Raw genomic sequence first — 14,771 nt, 5'->3', positions numbered from 1 at the left:
GAGTCGCTTTGCACTGTACCTCATCACAAACCCTGGAAACCCTGGAAACCCTGGAAACCTTGTGCAAAGTAAGAAGTTGGAGCCACCGACGATAATCTCGGTCAATGCGCACCTGAACTACCGCGATTCATCTTGTGTCGTTGAGAACGGGAATCAAAACAACTGAAGGTTGCCACTGTTCGCACTCCCTTGGAGCTTGTAAGGCTGACGAACGCTTTGCGTGCAACAGCATTTAGGCTGACGTTGAGTGCCTTCGCGCACTTCTTTGGGTCCAGTCCGCCAAGCAGCTCACCGAAAACAGCGAAGTTTGCTGACATTACACGCCACAGCAATCTCCGTCTCTTCGAGCGCAAGAAACCGAAGCAAAAAAATCGTCTTGCTGCTTCGTGACACGAGCTTGCTTTCTTCGGTCGCCACCGAAGTGCCGTCTGCCGCTTGTGAACTCCATCGACTTCTCCCGGACGACCAACGAAGACTATGGCTTGCCGACGAAAGCTCCGTGAACGAGTAGCACCCAGGGCCACACTTTCGACATCATTACAGCACACTGTTCAGCCCCTTGACCCATTCAAGCACACACGAGGAGAAAAAGTCGTAGAGTGGAAAAGATTGATTTACTTAACCCCAGCAAGTCTAAAGTAAGCATGTACTACAGTAAGTAGTATAAAGTTATTGATGGGTCGGATCAGCAATCTCATGTAGAATTTTGCTCCTCCACGCGCTGCGCGCCTCAGGAAGCGTTAAAAGTCATGCTCATCATTTCCGACAGCAGTAAAATAGCACACAAATACACATATAGTTACGACACGTTCGCATAGTACAAGCCCTTCACGCGCGATCAGCCGGTAAGTGCAGCTTCAGTGGAGAGAGAAGTGCTGGACGCGCACAATGCACATCGCAGACTGTAAGATCACTGGCTGCCAGGGCGGGATGTACTGTACTGGACAAAATAATTTGATGGCAACACGGTTCGGACCGTATGTTGCTGAACCGAGTAACCGTCCTGTAACGGGTTTATAACCGTTAGATACCTTTGACGACCACCGAAAAGCAACTTCTTGTTGAAGTATACGCTGCCTCTGCTGGCTTCCCGACTGACTGCTCTCCCCACGTGAAGAAGCACCGCTGCGTGCATGACACCATGACCAGTAGTACTCAGCTCTCGGGCTAAGTGAGTCCCACGGCGTCCGGCTGGCTTCTTCGAGCTCGACAGCGTCTACAGAGCTCACAAGCGGCAGACGGCACTTCGATGGCGACGGAAGAAAGCAAGCGCGCACCGCCTGTTCTGCAAGACGAGTATTATCGTAGTACGCGGATCACGAGGATGCGATTCCTCTTGAGTTGAGTCTAGTGTCGCGGAAGGTGCCACCGAAGCGACGTGTTTTGTCAAACGCCGCAGCTTTGCTCCGGGTCTGCACGCTACTGGGCGTAGTGCTCCCAGGGTCGCTGCTGGCGGCAGGCGGTGCTAGCGCGTTGTGCTTCATATTCAGGTCTAGCTTCTGCTGGCTGCGCACGAGCCACCACTCAACGCGCTGGTGATCCAGAGACCGATGCAACTGATGCCTCGCCGTTCGCAGGCAAACCTCGCGAAACGCTTGCTACTGGATGGCATGGCGCATTATTACCCCTTACAGAGCACTCTTCGAAGCAGTAAAGTACTTGTGAAGACGTGAGCGAGACGAATGCGTGTTGCTGTGTGACGCGTGACAAGGACAAGGCATTCCACGCTCGTGTTAGGAGAATCAACGAGCGGAATTGCTCCGCCATACACGCCAGTTATCGCTCCATCTCGTCGACCGACAGTCCTCCACGCGAGACGTTGGCCAAGAACTTGGCAGCTTTGAACGTGTTTTGTAGTGGCTCACCACTTAGACATCACTTTCTGCAACAAGGCAGCCTCGAGCTGGTTGCAACGTGCGATGGCATTGGCCGCTGCAACATGCCTTTAGCTTGCAGCGTCGTCGGAAGTACTCGTCAGCCTCGCAATGTCACCACCTCAACGTATATGATACCGAGTCAAATAAATCCACAGCGTCTATCGTTCTCGACGGCTTTGCGATGGAGGCCAACGGTCAGCCCAAACAACTTCTTCAATAAAATCTATGGAGTATTTTGCGATGGGGAGCATCTGCACGCTCCAGTTCGCTCAGTCGTTGCTATTTTTCTTCCATTGAGAGAGAACGCCAGCTAATACGTGCCGCTTATAAACTGAGATCCCAATCTGTATCCGCGTGTTTTCCAGAGCGAAGTAGTGACCTGCTCGTGTAATTGCTGCGTTTTAATCGCCTTACCTATTTCCTGTATCTCGGCAACATTGGGCCAGCAATACCCAGCGTTTCCAACGCAAGCGAAGTTGAACCAGCTCGATACGTGTAAGAGTTTGATCGCCATAATATCAAGCTGCCTCCTCTTCTTCAGTGCGATTCTTTCCAGAGCCCCACCATTGTTTTTGCCAGCCCCCGGTGATAAATTGCTGTGCTTTGCGCTATCACCTCCTAGCGCTGTCTGGCAGACCTCGCTTGAGCTCGCGACACTGTGATAATATATCGCAGTCTTCTCACCGCAACGCGCATCGACAATACTTAGTACTTTCGAGTCAATACGTGCGTCTAGCACTTCAATCAACGTTCCTGCCACGAGAACCCTCAAACTTCTTTCATATTCAGTGGTCGTCAGGATATGGGGAAAAATGGGAAATCCCCGTATTGCTAAAGGTCTGTGATCGTTCGCGTCAACACCGAATGTTACGGTTGCGTCCAGTTTTTTTTTTTTCCGGGGAACCATGGGCTGACCAAACCATGAGTATTTGGTCCACACCTTCTACGAGCCCGGCTCCTGGGCTCTTGGGTGAACCCAAAAGTCGCGAGCTCGGGCTCCTGGGCTCTTGAGTTCAATAGGTTAAGTGAAAGGAGCCCTCCAGAACTGTGAGCCCTCGTTAAGCCCCCCCCCCACCTGTGTTAAATATCTCGCTGATGATTGGCCGTCATTGAAGTATCTCCAGGTTCTAACCTGAAAAGGCATAGGGAAGAGGGCTTCTCCTTGAGGGGAAGGAAGGACGATCGGCGACGCTGGGGTGGCCTCGGAGCGGCTGTACACATATGAGCGGCACGAGATCTTCTAGTGTGGTGATCTTTGAGCTCGATCTTCTAGCGTGGCGCATCGATCACGCGAAGTTGCTCGCCTTAAGTCTAGGTAAAATTGGCCAATCAGATATTACTATGAAGAGCCCGTCATAGCTTTGAAGCTAAATTTGGGGAGCCCTGGAGGGGAGCCAATGGGGAGCCCGAACCATGATCTCGTACTTACCATGAGGGAGCCCACTTTTGAAGTTGACGGGCTCGGGCTCGTAGAAGGTGTGATTTGGTTCTTCGCAATGCTGTATGACTTCCAAAGAGACACACATTCCAACGTTCGAGGGCTTCACACAGCCTCACAGTCATACAGCAAAACGGCGAGCAAGGCAGCTGAGAAGACCTATGTTGGTGCAGTCAACCAGCAAGAACACCGACGTTTTCTGTTTTTGTTTTTGCGACAAATCCAATTACGAGTCCGTAGAAGCCCGTAAAGCAAACGCATTTTGGATGAAACCTGCCTGTGTTTCGCATACACAGGAGTAAGGAGTCCGTAGCAGGCTACGCAAAATGCAATACGATATTAATTGGACTTCCAAACCCCTTCGTTTTAGCTTACAAATAGTGAACCCCAGTAGTTTCTTATCAACATTTCATTGCCTGCATGCGTCATCAATACTGGTAGGTGCGTGACTAGCCCATGGCAGCGATCACACCAAGGATGCACCGCCAAAAGCCTCAACAGGTTCTCTACGATTCGCCAACCTGCTTCATGGCGGCGACAGATACATGGATTTGAGGCCCCGAGGTGCGTCGGCCACCCGATCTCCCTGACCGACCGACCGATTTCTGGAGGAAGCCCGAGATCTTCCGTCGCACATTCGCAGTCTCCGCGAGACTATTGTCGGTTTTCCGTTTCTCCCTGCCGCTGTTGCCGGAGCTGACGTTGGTGTGGTACGTAGCCGTCGCAACTGAAAACTGTTTGATCTTGGTTCGCGCCGTTATAAGCAAGCAGACTGTGAGGGTAGTGCGATGCCAAATAGCCTGCGCGAACTCCCAATTGAGGCCGCTAGCGCTAGACAACAAGTCAAACGGCATTTCGTGCGTAGCGAAGAGCAGATAGCAGCAAGCCTCGAACTTCCGCGTCTTCCAGATACTCCGCCATCCGCGCGATATTCCAATGTAGTAGAAGCGGAAGATGAAGATGAACGCCAAGTTCGCATTCTCAGCAACGTTGGAGATCTCTTGCCCTGTGCTTTCGGACATGACTGCGGGGCTGACCAGTACTACGAACGAGAGCAGGATTGATACCAGGTCGGCCATGATCAGCACCTCCGCTGCGTACGTGAGAAACATGACGGAGCGCATTTTGAACTTCTTGTTGAGGTCGTAGCCGATGATGGTGATCTGCAGTAGGAAGGTCAACACGCAGCACGCCTCCGAGATGTCGTTCACAGTCTCCACGAACCCTGGATCTGGCCGCGCGAATGGAATTACCGCGACAGTGCCCAGAGTCCCGACGAACAACAGCAACGCAACTCGCCGCTCCCGTCGCCGTGTCCAGTAGAACACCGCCAGGTACATCAGAAGAGTGTAGTTGAGCAGCAGCACCACCGGCAAGAAGGCTTCGAGTGCTAAGCGGTCGATCTGCTCCTGCGTGACAGAAGTCCACATTGCCGCTGCGTGTGCGCGGTTCGACAGAGTGGGGGCTTGTTGAGAGGCCACTTCCTTTTAAATGAGCGATGGCGTCAAGTTCACCACTAAAAATATAACCCGTGGTTGTTTCTCTCGTCTTTCCTCTCTCCCTCAAAGTGGTTGAGAACCGACGTGAACATGTATCGCTACATGTACAGCAGCGCTAAACGACGTTAACTGAAAACCCATCATTCGGCGTACTCTATATAATAGGTTCAAAAGTTGAGCTGTAGTTTTGATGTAGTTCTAGTACGAGTTTCGTAATTTTAACGCCAGATGCATAGTTATGACTAGCATACGTTTACACTTGCTATTGCAAAATAGCAAAATTTGCCAAAACCCTATCATACAGCATATACTATATGATAGGTAAAAGCTAACGTCGTTTACGTCCCCATCAAGACCTCCTTTATTCCGGCACTTGAAGTTTATATATGGCAATGTGCCTATTTGAAGTTTTTTCGAGTGCCGAAATAAGCGACCGTTCAAAATCGCAGAATTCAAGCAGTGAACGATGGAGAAGCTAAAGCCAAGCGTCTCTAAGAAGCCCCCCTCGCGTAAAACCCCGTTCCAAGACGCTCACAAGCTGCAGTACGGACTCGAGGTCGTAGCGTGTGACGCTGGGGGAGCGGCTTGCTCGGTCCGCTGCCTGTTTTGCCGATATTTTGGTAGAGAGGAAGCACCCAAGGGCAAACGAAAGCGTACTCAAAATATCAAGTACTACAAGGCTCCTTTCCGACCCCAGAACTACATCGAGCACAATACTTCCGCGCACTCAGCTAAGTGGGGAGAATACACAGGTCTCAGGGACGCAGATAAGGCTGTATTTTTTGCTGATCTCACTTCTCGAAGCAACCAATTGGTAGCTCATTTTGACACAGAGAGTGCTGTGTTGCGGTTTTCTTTTCCAGAGTTGATTGTGACTGAGCTGATTGGATAGGTATTTTTCAATGCTGAAGATGAAGATGATGGTATGACTGTTGCGAGGGCTCTTCGTGCTTTCGGCTCGGTAGTGGATGGGGTCTACACAGTGGAAATTAAGACGCCTCTGCGGTTTACTCTTTCGGTCAAACATCTCTCGGTTGGGTTGTCGTTTCGGCAGACGGCAGCAGTAATTCAGCAGCACTACAACGCCACAGGGAACTCGAAGCTTTACGGTATGACCGACGCTATGGCAGGCACTTATGCTCGTATTCTAGTTGCCTATTCGTTTCAACGCATCAGCAACCTCATCGCAGACCCCAATATGTGGGGGTTTGCATTTGCTTGCGACATCACAACCCACACCGATCGCTCTTTCATGGATCAGCGTGTTCGTGTTGCCGTCAATGGCGTGCTAGTCAACCTACACTTGCTCGCGGTCCCTATGTTTGACCGCCACACTGCTGTGGTCCAAGTTCACCTGATTGTTCGAGTACTCGATATTTTGTTCGCTAACTGGAGACAGAAGTTGGTTGGTATTTCATCGGATGGAGAGAACACTATGACAGGCCGTCATGGTGGGTGGTCACTCTTTTAGAGAAAGAGGCCACCCACTCGGTGCTGAGAGTGTGGTGTGCTGCTCATCAGATGGACCTGGTCATGAAAGCCGGTTTTGCCATTGTTGGGAATGGAGACTTTGTGAAGAATACAAAGGATTTAATTGTTCACCTTCGCCGCCAAAAAACGCTGATTACTGAAATGGGAGGTGCCGCCAAAAAACTAACTAATCGGTGGCTGTACATGGGAAACGCATTGCCGTGGATATTAAAAAACCATTTTCGCCTCGAAGAACACCTTGATGAAAATGTGTCTGCGGCACCAGCGCCATCATGGTGGGTCATTGCAGCTGTTGTTTGTGGGATAACGGTGGTGATGAACGTCACGTTTGTCAAGATACAGGGGAAGGATGTCCTGCTCTCGCAGCAAATGGCAGAGATTGAGCTCCTTGTAGACCGCCTTCGCAAACTGGTACGAGTTGAACGCGTACCTAGCTCTGAATTCCAATCTAGCGCTAATGACACGATTTCTACGAAGTACTGGCTCAAAGAGCAACACTTGCTCGAGTTTATTCAAGACCAGGGGACGTTCGTCAAGAATCACATGAATAGTGTTGCAGATGCCGACAAAAATTCGATTCTGAGGCAGCTTGGCAAGTTTGTACTGCATCTAATTGAAGGTATGGAGCATGTACAAGCTGAGCGAGACAGCAACAATGACGCTGCCGCATCTCCGGCTCCGCCAGTAATGCCAGCTGAGCTTGTCACAGTCCCTCCCCGCCAGTTTGCAGAAGATATTTTGAATCCTCGCCGCGATCAATTGGCTTTGTTTTGGAGTGAGGCAAAAATTGAAGCCGTTGAACGGGAGCATCGAGAGCTGTGTCAAGCCAATCTGCTTGATGAGATGGTTCGCACAGCCCTGGAGGAAGAATCGTATGAGACCAGCTTCAACGACGCCTGGGATTCAGTGCAAAACGCTGCTGCTCCAAAGACATTTTCACATCTCCGCCAGTTCTGCTGCGGATTGGCAACCGTATTCGCGAATACGGCGTCCGTCGAATCCGATTTTTCCGTATTGAAGTGTGAACTGAACGACCGGCGCACTTCGTTGACTTCTCTAGCCCTTGAAGGCATCTTCCAGGCTAAACAGTTCGATATGCTAGAGAAATTGTAGTAAATTGCATACTTTATTTCCTTAAACTGGCACTGTGCCGAAATAAACAAAACAAGAGTGCCGAAATATAGCTAATCCGACACATCCCGGCAGGTGCCAGTACAGACAACGACTTACAAAGCCGGCAGACACAAAAAGCCGGCAGACGAAGTCAAGCAAAGCTTAACATAAGCAAACCAGCCAATCAGATTCAATCAAATGACTTCATCTTTGTATACCATCTGGTTTTGTGTACTTTATATGCTTTCTTGTGTACTTTATGCAACACGCCGTGTGTTTTATGACAGTTTTACAGATTTGACGGGAGGGAATTTATCGTTGTTTTTATATAGGAGGATGGCATTAAGCATGCCGGCTTTGTAAGTCGTTGTCTGTATAAGGGAGGTCTGCACTAGACGCGACGTACAGTATGAATGCATCCAAAGGATAGGAATCTGAACTGTACATGAGCTAATTCCCGGGGGCGTGATGAAAACTCTACACAAGGCGGGAAAGCGCTTCGTAGACGTGAGTAGACATTTGTGCGCGAAGCTATTTATTGGCGAGCCAATGCCTAAGCTAAGCGTAGTATCCTAGCTGCATACACCAGCTTCAGGCCATGACCATCCAGTGCGCCTGCATTCGGACACCTTGGTGACCCCATCCGACGATCCGCTCCAATGATGGGACGGCCTAACCAGCAGGCCCTGGAGCAGCCTGGATCCGGCGCTGTTCGCACTCTAAAACTTGTCTCGAAGCGCGCACTGCTCTTCTCGATGCGCTTCAGTCAAGCGATACTCGTGGCGGTTTTCACTTACCTCGCCAGCGCTGGCACTCTCTCGGCGGCAGAAGCAGGTGAGACGAAGAAGACCTTAATAACTGGTCGAGAACTTGTCGCTGGAAGATCGTTGCGGGTCGGCACACGGGTCGATACAAACGACGACGAAGAGAGAGCCTGGATCAACCTGCCATCGAAAGTGGGCAAGTTTTTTTCGAGAAAAGCAGGCAAAGTGCAGCTTACGATCCCGAAAGACGCGCCCGAAGAAGTCTTGAAGAAAGAGTTGGTGCTGAACGCGCTCCCAAGGAAGGTCCGCAAGCCGAACGGGAAGTACAAGCACGTCAAGATGACCGGGCAAGAAAAAATCGCCATGTTTGAGAGCTGGGCTAAAAAGGACATCACTTCATTCGATGCGTGGGGGAAGTTGGGGATGCGTAATGTCCGTGAAAACCAGCTCGACGCCGTCATGGATAGCAGACACTTTGCAGACTACTTAGCTTACGTGAAGATATACGACGACGCTGTAATTGCGAGAATGAAGGTTGGTGGCAAGCCTCCGCTGGTTCATCCGGAGTCCACGGCTGCAGAATTGACGGCCAGAGCTGTCGCGTTGGGAATCAACAAAAGGGAAGACGCATACGCGAAATTGGCTCTGGGGTTGGGTGGGCTGGAAGGAAATGCGTTGAAGCAGCACACGAACTATGGGTTCTACGAAGACTACTTGAGGGTGCTGAGAGACAATTAGCATCTGAACTTGGGACTAACCACGAATGGAGAAACCTGGCTGAGTTCTTCGGTTTAAGTGCAATTGTCTCCTTGATCTGTGCATTAGATACAACATGCATCTACATTGGGTGCACTCTCCTGTCCCCTTGGTCACAGTTAAGCGGACGTCAGATAAGCTGCTGCGGTGTTGATGACAGCAGCGACATCGTTGACGTGCGTTTGGATTGTTGCGTCGTCATCCTCAAACACGATGCAGTCCGAGATACCAGGGAAAGCAGCTCCCTTGTAGCCCTCGTAGAATCCCGGTCCGAAGATCATATGCTTAAACCATGGTCGGTGCGGCAATCCCGCGTCCGAAATCAGGAATCGCTCAAGGCTTACGAGTTTCTCGTTCAAGAAGTGACGCTCCGCCTCACTCTTGTGACTCTCTTTCTTTTTGGCAGCCTTCTCGGAAAACTCAGCAACTCGGGCCTGGAAAACTTCAGCGTTGGTGGTGAACGTCTCAATTGCTTCGTGGAGAGCCGAGTAGTCGACGATGCGGCCCATTTTCCCGGTGATCTTCTCGTAACCAGCCAAGTCTTCCTTCATCACCAGACCGTACGTAGAGAAGTCGAACGGCACAATCTCGTTGTCCACCAATCGCAGAGTGATCAACCCCCACCACTTCGCGATCGTGGTGTGCGTAGCATAGTGCGGATCACCTACGGTTTCCATGTACGGGATGCTGTCCATGGTGCTGTGGTACGTGCCGTACATTACACTACCGACAGTGTAGCCGAGGTTAGCAGATATGATGCCCAGGTGCTGGTAGAACGCCGTGAAGTCGGTGCCAGAGCCCAAAAATTGGATCAAATGGTCCGGAGCCAGAGTGCCATCGTCAGCACCAACTGCGAGACTTGATCGCCGAATAGCCGTCTGACTCACCCACTGCTCGTACAGACTTTCCGAGACCTCAATACCATGGAACGGGTTGCCTGGAATGAGCTGGGCAGTATCCTGCAAGAATTTCGCAATGGATGGTGTGCCGCCCGTGCTCACAAAGGGTCCAACGACGTAGTCCACGTTGACGTACGCCACCGCCTGCTTCTTGAGCAACTCGGCGTGGTCCTCCGCAAACTCAGTGCTTCCCAGCAAGCCCATCTCTTCTCCATCCCACGAAGCAATAACGAGAGTACGGCGAGGCTTCCAGCCATCCTTGAGCAAGTCACCCAGCCCACGAGCAATCTCCAGCATAACTGCAGAGGCACTCGACGGATCGACGGCACCGCACACCCAAGCATCGCGGTGGTTGCCGATCAGCACCATCTGATCAGGTTCTTCCGCGCCTTCAATGGTACCGATGACGTCCCAAATGGGTCCGATGCTGTTGTCCATGGCGACATCAAGATTCAACACCGTGGCTTCGTCGTCACCCACAAAGTAAGCCCCGTTGCCAAGGTTAAGCGCACCCTGCCACGCCTCAGGAGCCTTCTTCCCGCTCAGAGATTCGAGAATGTATCGAGCTTGGCCGTAGGAAAGCGGCAGGGTCGGGATATGCGGGATGGTCTTGCACTGTTCCTTGCTCAGGTACGGCTCACCAGGCAGCGACGGAAAGCCGGGCGTGAGCGGGTCACCACCGGAGATCGAGTTGTACTGCACCGATCCGCGCTGGAACGATCCCTCCGGGCGCCACGGGCCGTCCGGGTACACTGGTCCTTGCGCGTAGCCATCATCCAGTGGGTCTGAGTAGATGAGCACGCCCGCCATACCGTGCTGCTCTGCCAGCATCACCTTGAGTCCGCGGAAGTTGCCGCCGTATCGTACGAGCGCGATCTTGCCCTCCAATGTGACATTGTTGTCCTTGAGCCACTGAAAGTCCACGGGTCGCGCGTAGTTGACGTACACCACCGAGGCCGTGACATTGCCCGAGTCCGAGTACCCCAGGAAGGGGGGCAGGGCGTCCTCATTACTGGTGCACGAGTCTCCAGGCACGGAGTCCTCCGTCAAGTTCAGCTCACGAGCCGCTTCAGGTGGCGACAGGATGCTCAAGCGGCGGTGGATGGGCAGCGACAGCAGCGGATAGTACTCTACGATCTCGGCCTTGATGCCGAAGGACTCGAACTGCTCGGCCGTGAACAGCGCCGTCTTGTAGTCCTGGTGGCTGCCCGCCGGGTGGGGGACGCTGGCGTAGGCTCTGTGGTACTTGCGGATCTCGGTAGTGTCCACACGCTTGAGGAACTTGCTCTCGAGCTTGGAGAGACCATCACTCTGCTCCTTGTGACTGAGCGTCGTGGTGGCCTCCTCCACGCGTTCTACCGGCTCTACAGGGTTCTCCGCCTCGCCCACGCGTTCTACCTGACTCGCAGCAGGCTCGTAGTGGCCCTGCATCGACATATAGCTCGCCAGAAGCAGCAGAACCGCCGCCACGCCCACCGAGCGCCAGAGCTTGCCAGGCACGCGCGGCCGCTCGCCCACGTCGGGCACCACGCGCCCGTGGAAGGTCCCGTAGATGTCTGGGTTGTCGGTTGCCTCATGGTCCTCGTGGCCAGCCGCAGCGCTCGCTAGCGGCGTCGAGAGCGGCATCATGGCGTGCGTCCTTGGCGGCGTTTAGCAGAATGAGCTTGAGGAGCTTCAACGAGTACTGTACACACATCTAGAAATCAGATACACGCATACATGTACTGGAATCTAGAATCTGGAATCATCATGTGGAGGCGCCCGGCTCTGATTGGTTCATGTGCACCACATAAAGTATATTATTATTTGATGTACGAGTTGCGTGTCACTTCCGTGCGCGATGGCGGGTGCCAATGGAGCGGAGGACGAGACGAACGCGCGGCTGGGCGTGCACGTGGAGGACCTGAGCCGCGATGCACCGCCCAACCCGTTCCTGTTCCCGCGCAGCTTCCTGAGCATGCACCTGCTGCACGACAAGGTGGGTATCCACCCGTTCCTGCCCGCGTACCCGCCGCAGATCCTGCAGTGGCAGCAGCCCAACCCCATCACCGAGTCGTGCGCCGGCAAGTTCTTCCTCTCGGCCGCCATGGGTAGGGCAATAGTGCATAATTTAACATAATTATTGGGTATTGGAGGCTGACTGTTGTTTATTCATTTTGACACGCAGGCTACGTCATGGGCAACGTGTTCGGACTCGTGCTGGGCAGCTATGAAGGCATCACGCCGCCCGTGCCGCTCCCCGGACAGCGCGAGCTGCCCAAAGTACCGTGGCGCGAGTCGGTGCGTGATTGCAATGGAGTTGGCTCTATTGGAGGTTGAACTGTGGGGCTGACTTTGTTGTTATTTGCTGCTGCAGATGTCAAATTCTTGGCGAGTCACAGCTGGCAAGTGTCGTTACTGGGGCAACAACTTCCTCGTCATTTCCGGTGAGTTGCTGTTGCTGTAGTCTAGAAGGTGTGCAGTTGCAGTTATGCTAAGCTGGATCGATGTTTTTCTGTTGCGGTGCAGCCATGTTTTCGGGTCTCGAGTGCGCGTCGGAGAAGATTCGCGGACGTCACGACGTGGGCAACGAGCTGGTGGCGGGTTGCGCGACGGGTGCGGCGCTGGCAGCAGGGCAGGGCTTCCAGGCGCAATGTCTTGGCTGCGCAGGTTTCGCTGCGTTCTCGTACGCGATCAACGTTTTTACGGGCGGCAAGTTCTAACTGGACCAGCTTCCGTGTTGATAGACACTGTTCAATCGTGCACACATATAATACAGACCGACAGACAAACAGGAAACAAGACGACCATGGATTATTCTGCAGCTTTTAACGCTCTAGCTGCGAGTTTATACGGGTCTTACGAAGCCATGTAGCCGCCGTCGACAAGCAGGTTGATTCCGTGCACATAGCGGGCGTCGTCCGACACGAGGAAGGTGACGGCGTTGGCCACGTCCATCGCCTTGCCAGGCTCTTCAGCCGGAATCCGGTTGTTCGAAGCCGGCGCGAGGCAGTCGTCGCGACTGATCGAGTCATCGATAAAGCCAGGAGCCACCGCATTGCAGACAATTCCGCTAGAAGCGTACTCCGCAGCGATCTGACGGGTGAGCTGCACGATCGCCGCCTTGCCCACTCCGAACGTGAAGTGACCCTTCCGCGCCACCATGCCATACAGCGACGAGATGTTCACGATCCGACCTCGAACCGTTCCGTTGTCCTGCGTCAGCATCTGCTGCACCGCTCGCTTGCAGCTCAGGAACACCGCCTTGGCCGAGACGCCCATGGCTTCGTCCCACGCGGCAGCGTCCACATCCACCAGAGCGGTAGGCTTCACGCCGCTGTCCTTTGGGGCCGGGACGCAGTTCACGACAAAGTCGATGCGTCCGAACTCCATGGCAATGGCTGCGTACGTCTTGTCCACGAAGCCCCAGCTCTGCAGCTCGCCCTCGAACACTTTGACGGGCATCGCGCCCTCCAGCGCCTGGATCTGAGCCTCCACGTTCTTGGTCTGCGGCGAGTTCAGTGCATCGGCGCCCCTGGCTCCAATAACAGCGAGCTTGGCGCCCTCCTTGGCCAACTTGACGGCGATGAGCTGTCCCAGCCCCACGTTTCCGCCCACCACGACGCCCACGCGGCCCTGCAGTCGCTCGCCGCTCTTGCCGCTGGTCTGCAACACGTAAAACAACGGCTATTAGCATATACATTCATAGCAAGGGGGCGAGCAATTATTAGCTGGCCGACGCACCACGGAGGCGACGGCCTGAGCCGCCCTCGCCGCGTTCTTCTCGTCGTTGAGCTTGAGCGCCGCCGCGATCTCCTTGGGCGTGAGCCCCTTCTTCTCCAGGAACAGCAGGCGCTCCGACAGCGGCGTGTCCTGCACCTTCGGGTGCTGCAGGAAGCGCACGCCCTGCTGCACAAGGTCGTCGCGGACGGACATGGCTTGAGGTACTGTAGACTTGGCTTGGGTGTTGAGCTGCTCAATTACCGGAATGATGACCCGCTTCAAGCGCGAAACCGTGTCAAAAACGTCGAAAACGTTGACGTGCATTTTTTAGGGGGGTGTACACTGATTTTGACAATTCGTTTACGTATTCGAAATATTACTGGAAGGTATTGTGCTTTGCAAACGTTTTGGCAATATTTGCCGGATTTAAATAGTGTACCTGCTATTAATAAATCGAGTGCATAGAACTGCGTTACTTCTGAATTACACCGCAGATTAATCGTCCACCCCCAGAATTGCACTTTCGAAAGTGCAATTCTGGCCATTGTGGTATAATTCTCTCCCGTCGGGATAGACTGCGTCTTATCTGCCCTCCAACGGCGTTCACTTCGAAAGCGACCGGAGAAATAACACTTTCGCTGGCGCGCCATCTTTCTGATGCACGTGTTCAGCATCAGCGTCGGATACGTGAGCTACATATTTGGACCAAAAGCCCGCAGTTGATACAGCCTCTTCCTATCGACGGGTGTTGTTGAGAAGAAGCAGGACCGCGTGAAAACGTCTCGTTGGCCTTTAGAGGTCATCACGCGCGTTAAGCAATACGTGAAAGAGAACCCAACGTTTTATTTGGAGGAGCTTAAGGCTTTTCTGATACATTTCCAAACCTAGAAAATGTTTCCACTAGAGGGCTCTCAACTTTGACATGAACTTGAGCCGAAAGGTTCTTACAAAGGTAGCTCGAGAGTGTGTTCCGCGAGAGGTTGAGGTGTACAAGGCCAAGCTTCAAGCAATATACTCGTACCCAGAACAGCTCCTGTTTATCGACGAGACGTCTAAGGACGGGAGACACGCGTATCGCCACTACACGTGGTCGAGGAGAAACCGCAAAGCCGTCGTGCGTTTGCCTTTCGCTAGAGGCGAGCGGCGCTCGATACTAGCGGCTCTGGACCACCAAGGATTCGTCGCATGGTCGTCTACACCAGGAACTTTTACACGAAACTCGTTCCACCGAG

At 53.1% G+C, this 14,771-nt stretch overlaps 6 protein-coding genes across 6 annotated transcripts; 3 read left to right on the top strand and 3 right to left on the bottom strand.

Annotated features, from left to right (window-relative positions):
- Nucleotides 1–3,821: 3,821 nt before the first annotated feature.
- On the bottom strand, nt 3,822–4,745 carry PHYSODRAFT_260963 (hypothetical protein; the record flags this gene model as incomplete). Its single annotated transcript, XM_009532087.1, has 1 exon — nt 3,822–4,745. One exon carries the CDS (start codon nt 4,743–4,745, stop codon nt 3,822–3,824), a length of 924 nt encoding a protein of 307 aa, XP_009530382.1.
- Nucleotides 4,746–5,334: 589 nt separating this feature from the next.
- On the top strand, nt 5,335–5,604 carry PHYSODRAFT_444830 (hypothetical protein; the record flags this gene model as incomplete). Its single annotated transcript, XM_009532086.1, has 1 exon — nt 5,335–5,604. A coding segment is annotated over one exon (270 nt), but the record flags the coding sequence as incomplete, so codon positions are not given.
- A 2,569-nt stretch (nt 5,605–8,173) lies between these two features.
- On the top strand, nt 8,174–8,920 carry PHYSODRAFT_286521 (hypothetical protein; the record flags this gene model as incomplete). The annotated part of the gene is made up of 1 exon (XM_009532085.1): nt 8,174–8,920. One exon carries the CDS (start codon nt 8,174–8,176, stop codon nt 8,918–8,920), a length of 747 nt encoding a protein of 248 aa, XP_009530380.1.
- A 137-nt stretch (nt 8,921–9,057) lies between these two features.
- On the bottom strand, nt 9,058–11,268 carry PHYSODRAFT_561807 (hypothetical protein; the record flags this gene model as incomplete). The annotated part of the gene is made up of 1 exon (XM_009532084.1): nt 9,058–11,268. The coding sequence occupies one exon, from the start codon at nt 11,266–11,268 to the stop codon at nt 9,058–9,060; it is 2,211 nt and encodes a 736-aa protein (XP_009530379.1).
- A 409-nt stretch (nt 11,269–11,677) lies between these two features.
- Nucleotides 11,678–12,478, top strand: PHYSODRAFT_561804 (hypothetical protein; the record flags this gene model as incomplete). The annotated part of the gene is made up of 4 exons (XM_009532083.1): nt 11,678–11,927; nt 12,005–12,117; nt 12,194–12,263; nt 12,346–12,478. Coding segments are annotated over 4 exons (564 nt in total), but the record flags the coding sequence as incomplete, so codon positions are not given.
- A 197-nt stretch (nt 12,479–12,675) lies between these two features.
- Nucleotides 12,676–13,752, bottom strand: PHYSODRAFT_512094 (hypothetical protein; the record flags this gene model as incomplete). Its single annotated transcript, XM_009532082.1, has 2 exons — nt 12,676–13,482; nt 13,561–13,752. 2 exons carry the CDS (start codon nt 13,750–13,752, stop codon nt 12,676–12,678), a joined length of 999 nt encoding a protein of 332 aa, XP_009530377.1.
- Between the last annotated feature and the right edge of the window lie 1,019 nt (nt 13,753–14,771).

Source organism: Phytophthora sojae (genome assembly GCF_000149755.1).
Source record: "Phytophthora sojae unplaced genomic scaffold PHYSOscaffold_6, whole genome shotgun sequence".
Taxonomy (NCBI): Eukaryota; Oomycota; class Peronosporomycetes; order Peronosporales; family Peronosporaceae; genus Phytophthora; species Phytophthora sojae.
The sequence above is the reverse complement of the archived record's forward strand: the minus strand, read 5'-3'. Positions and strand labels throughout refer to the sequence as shown.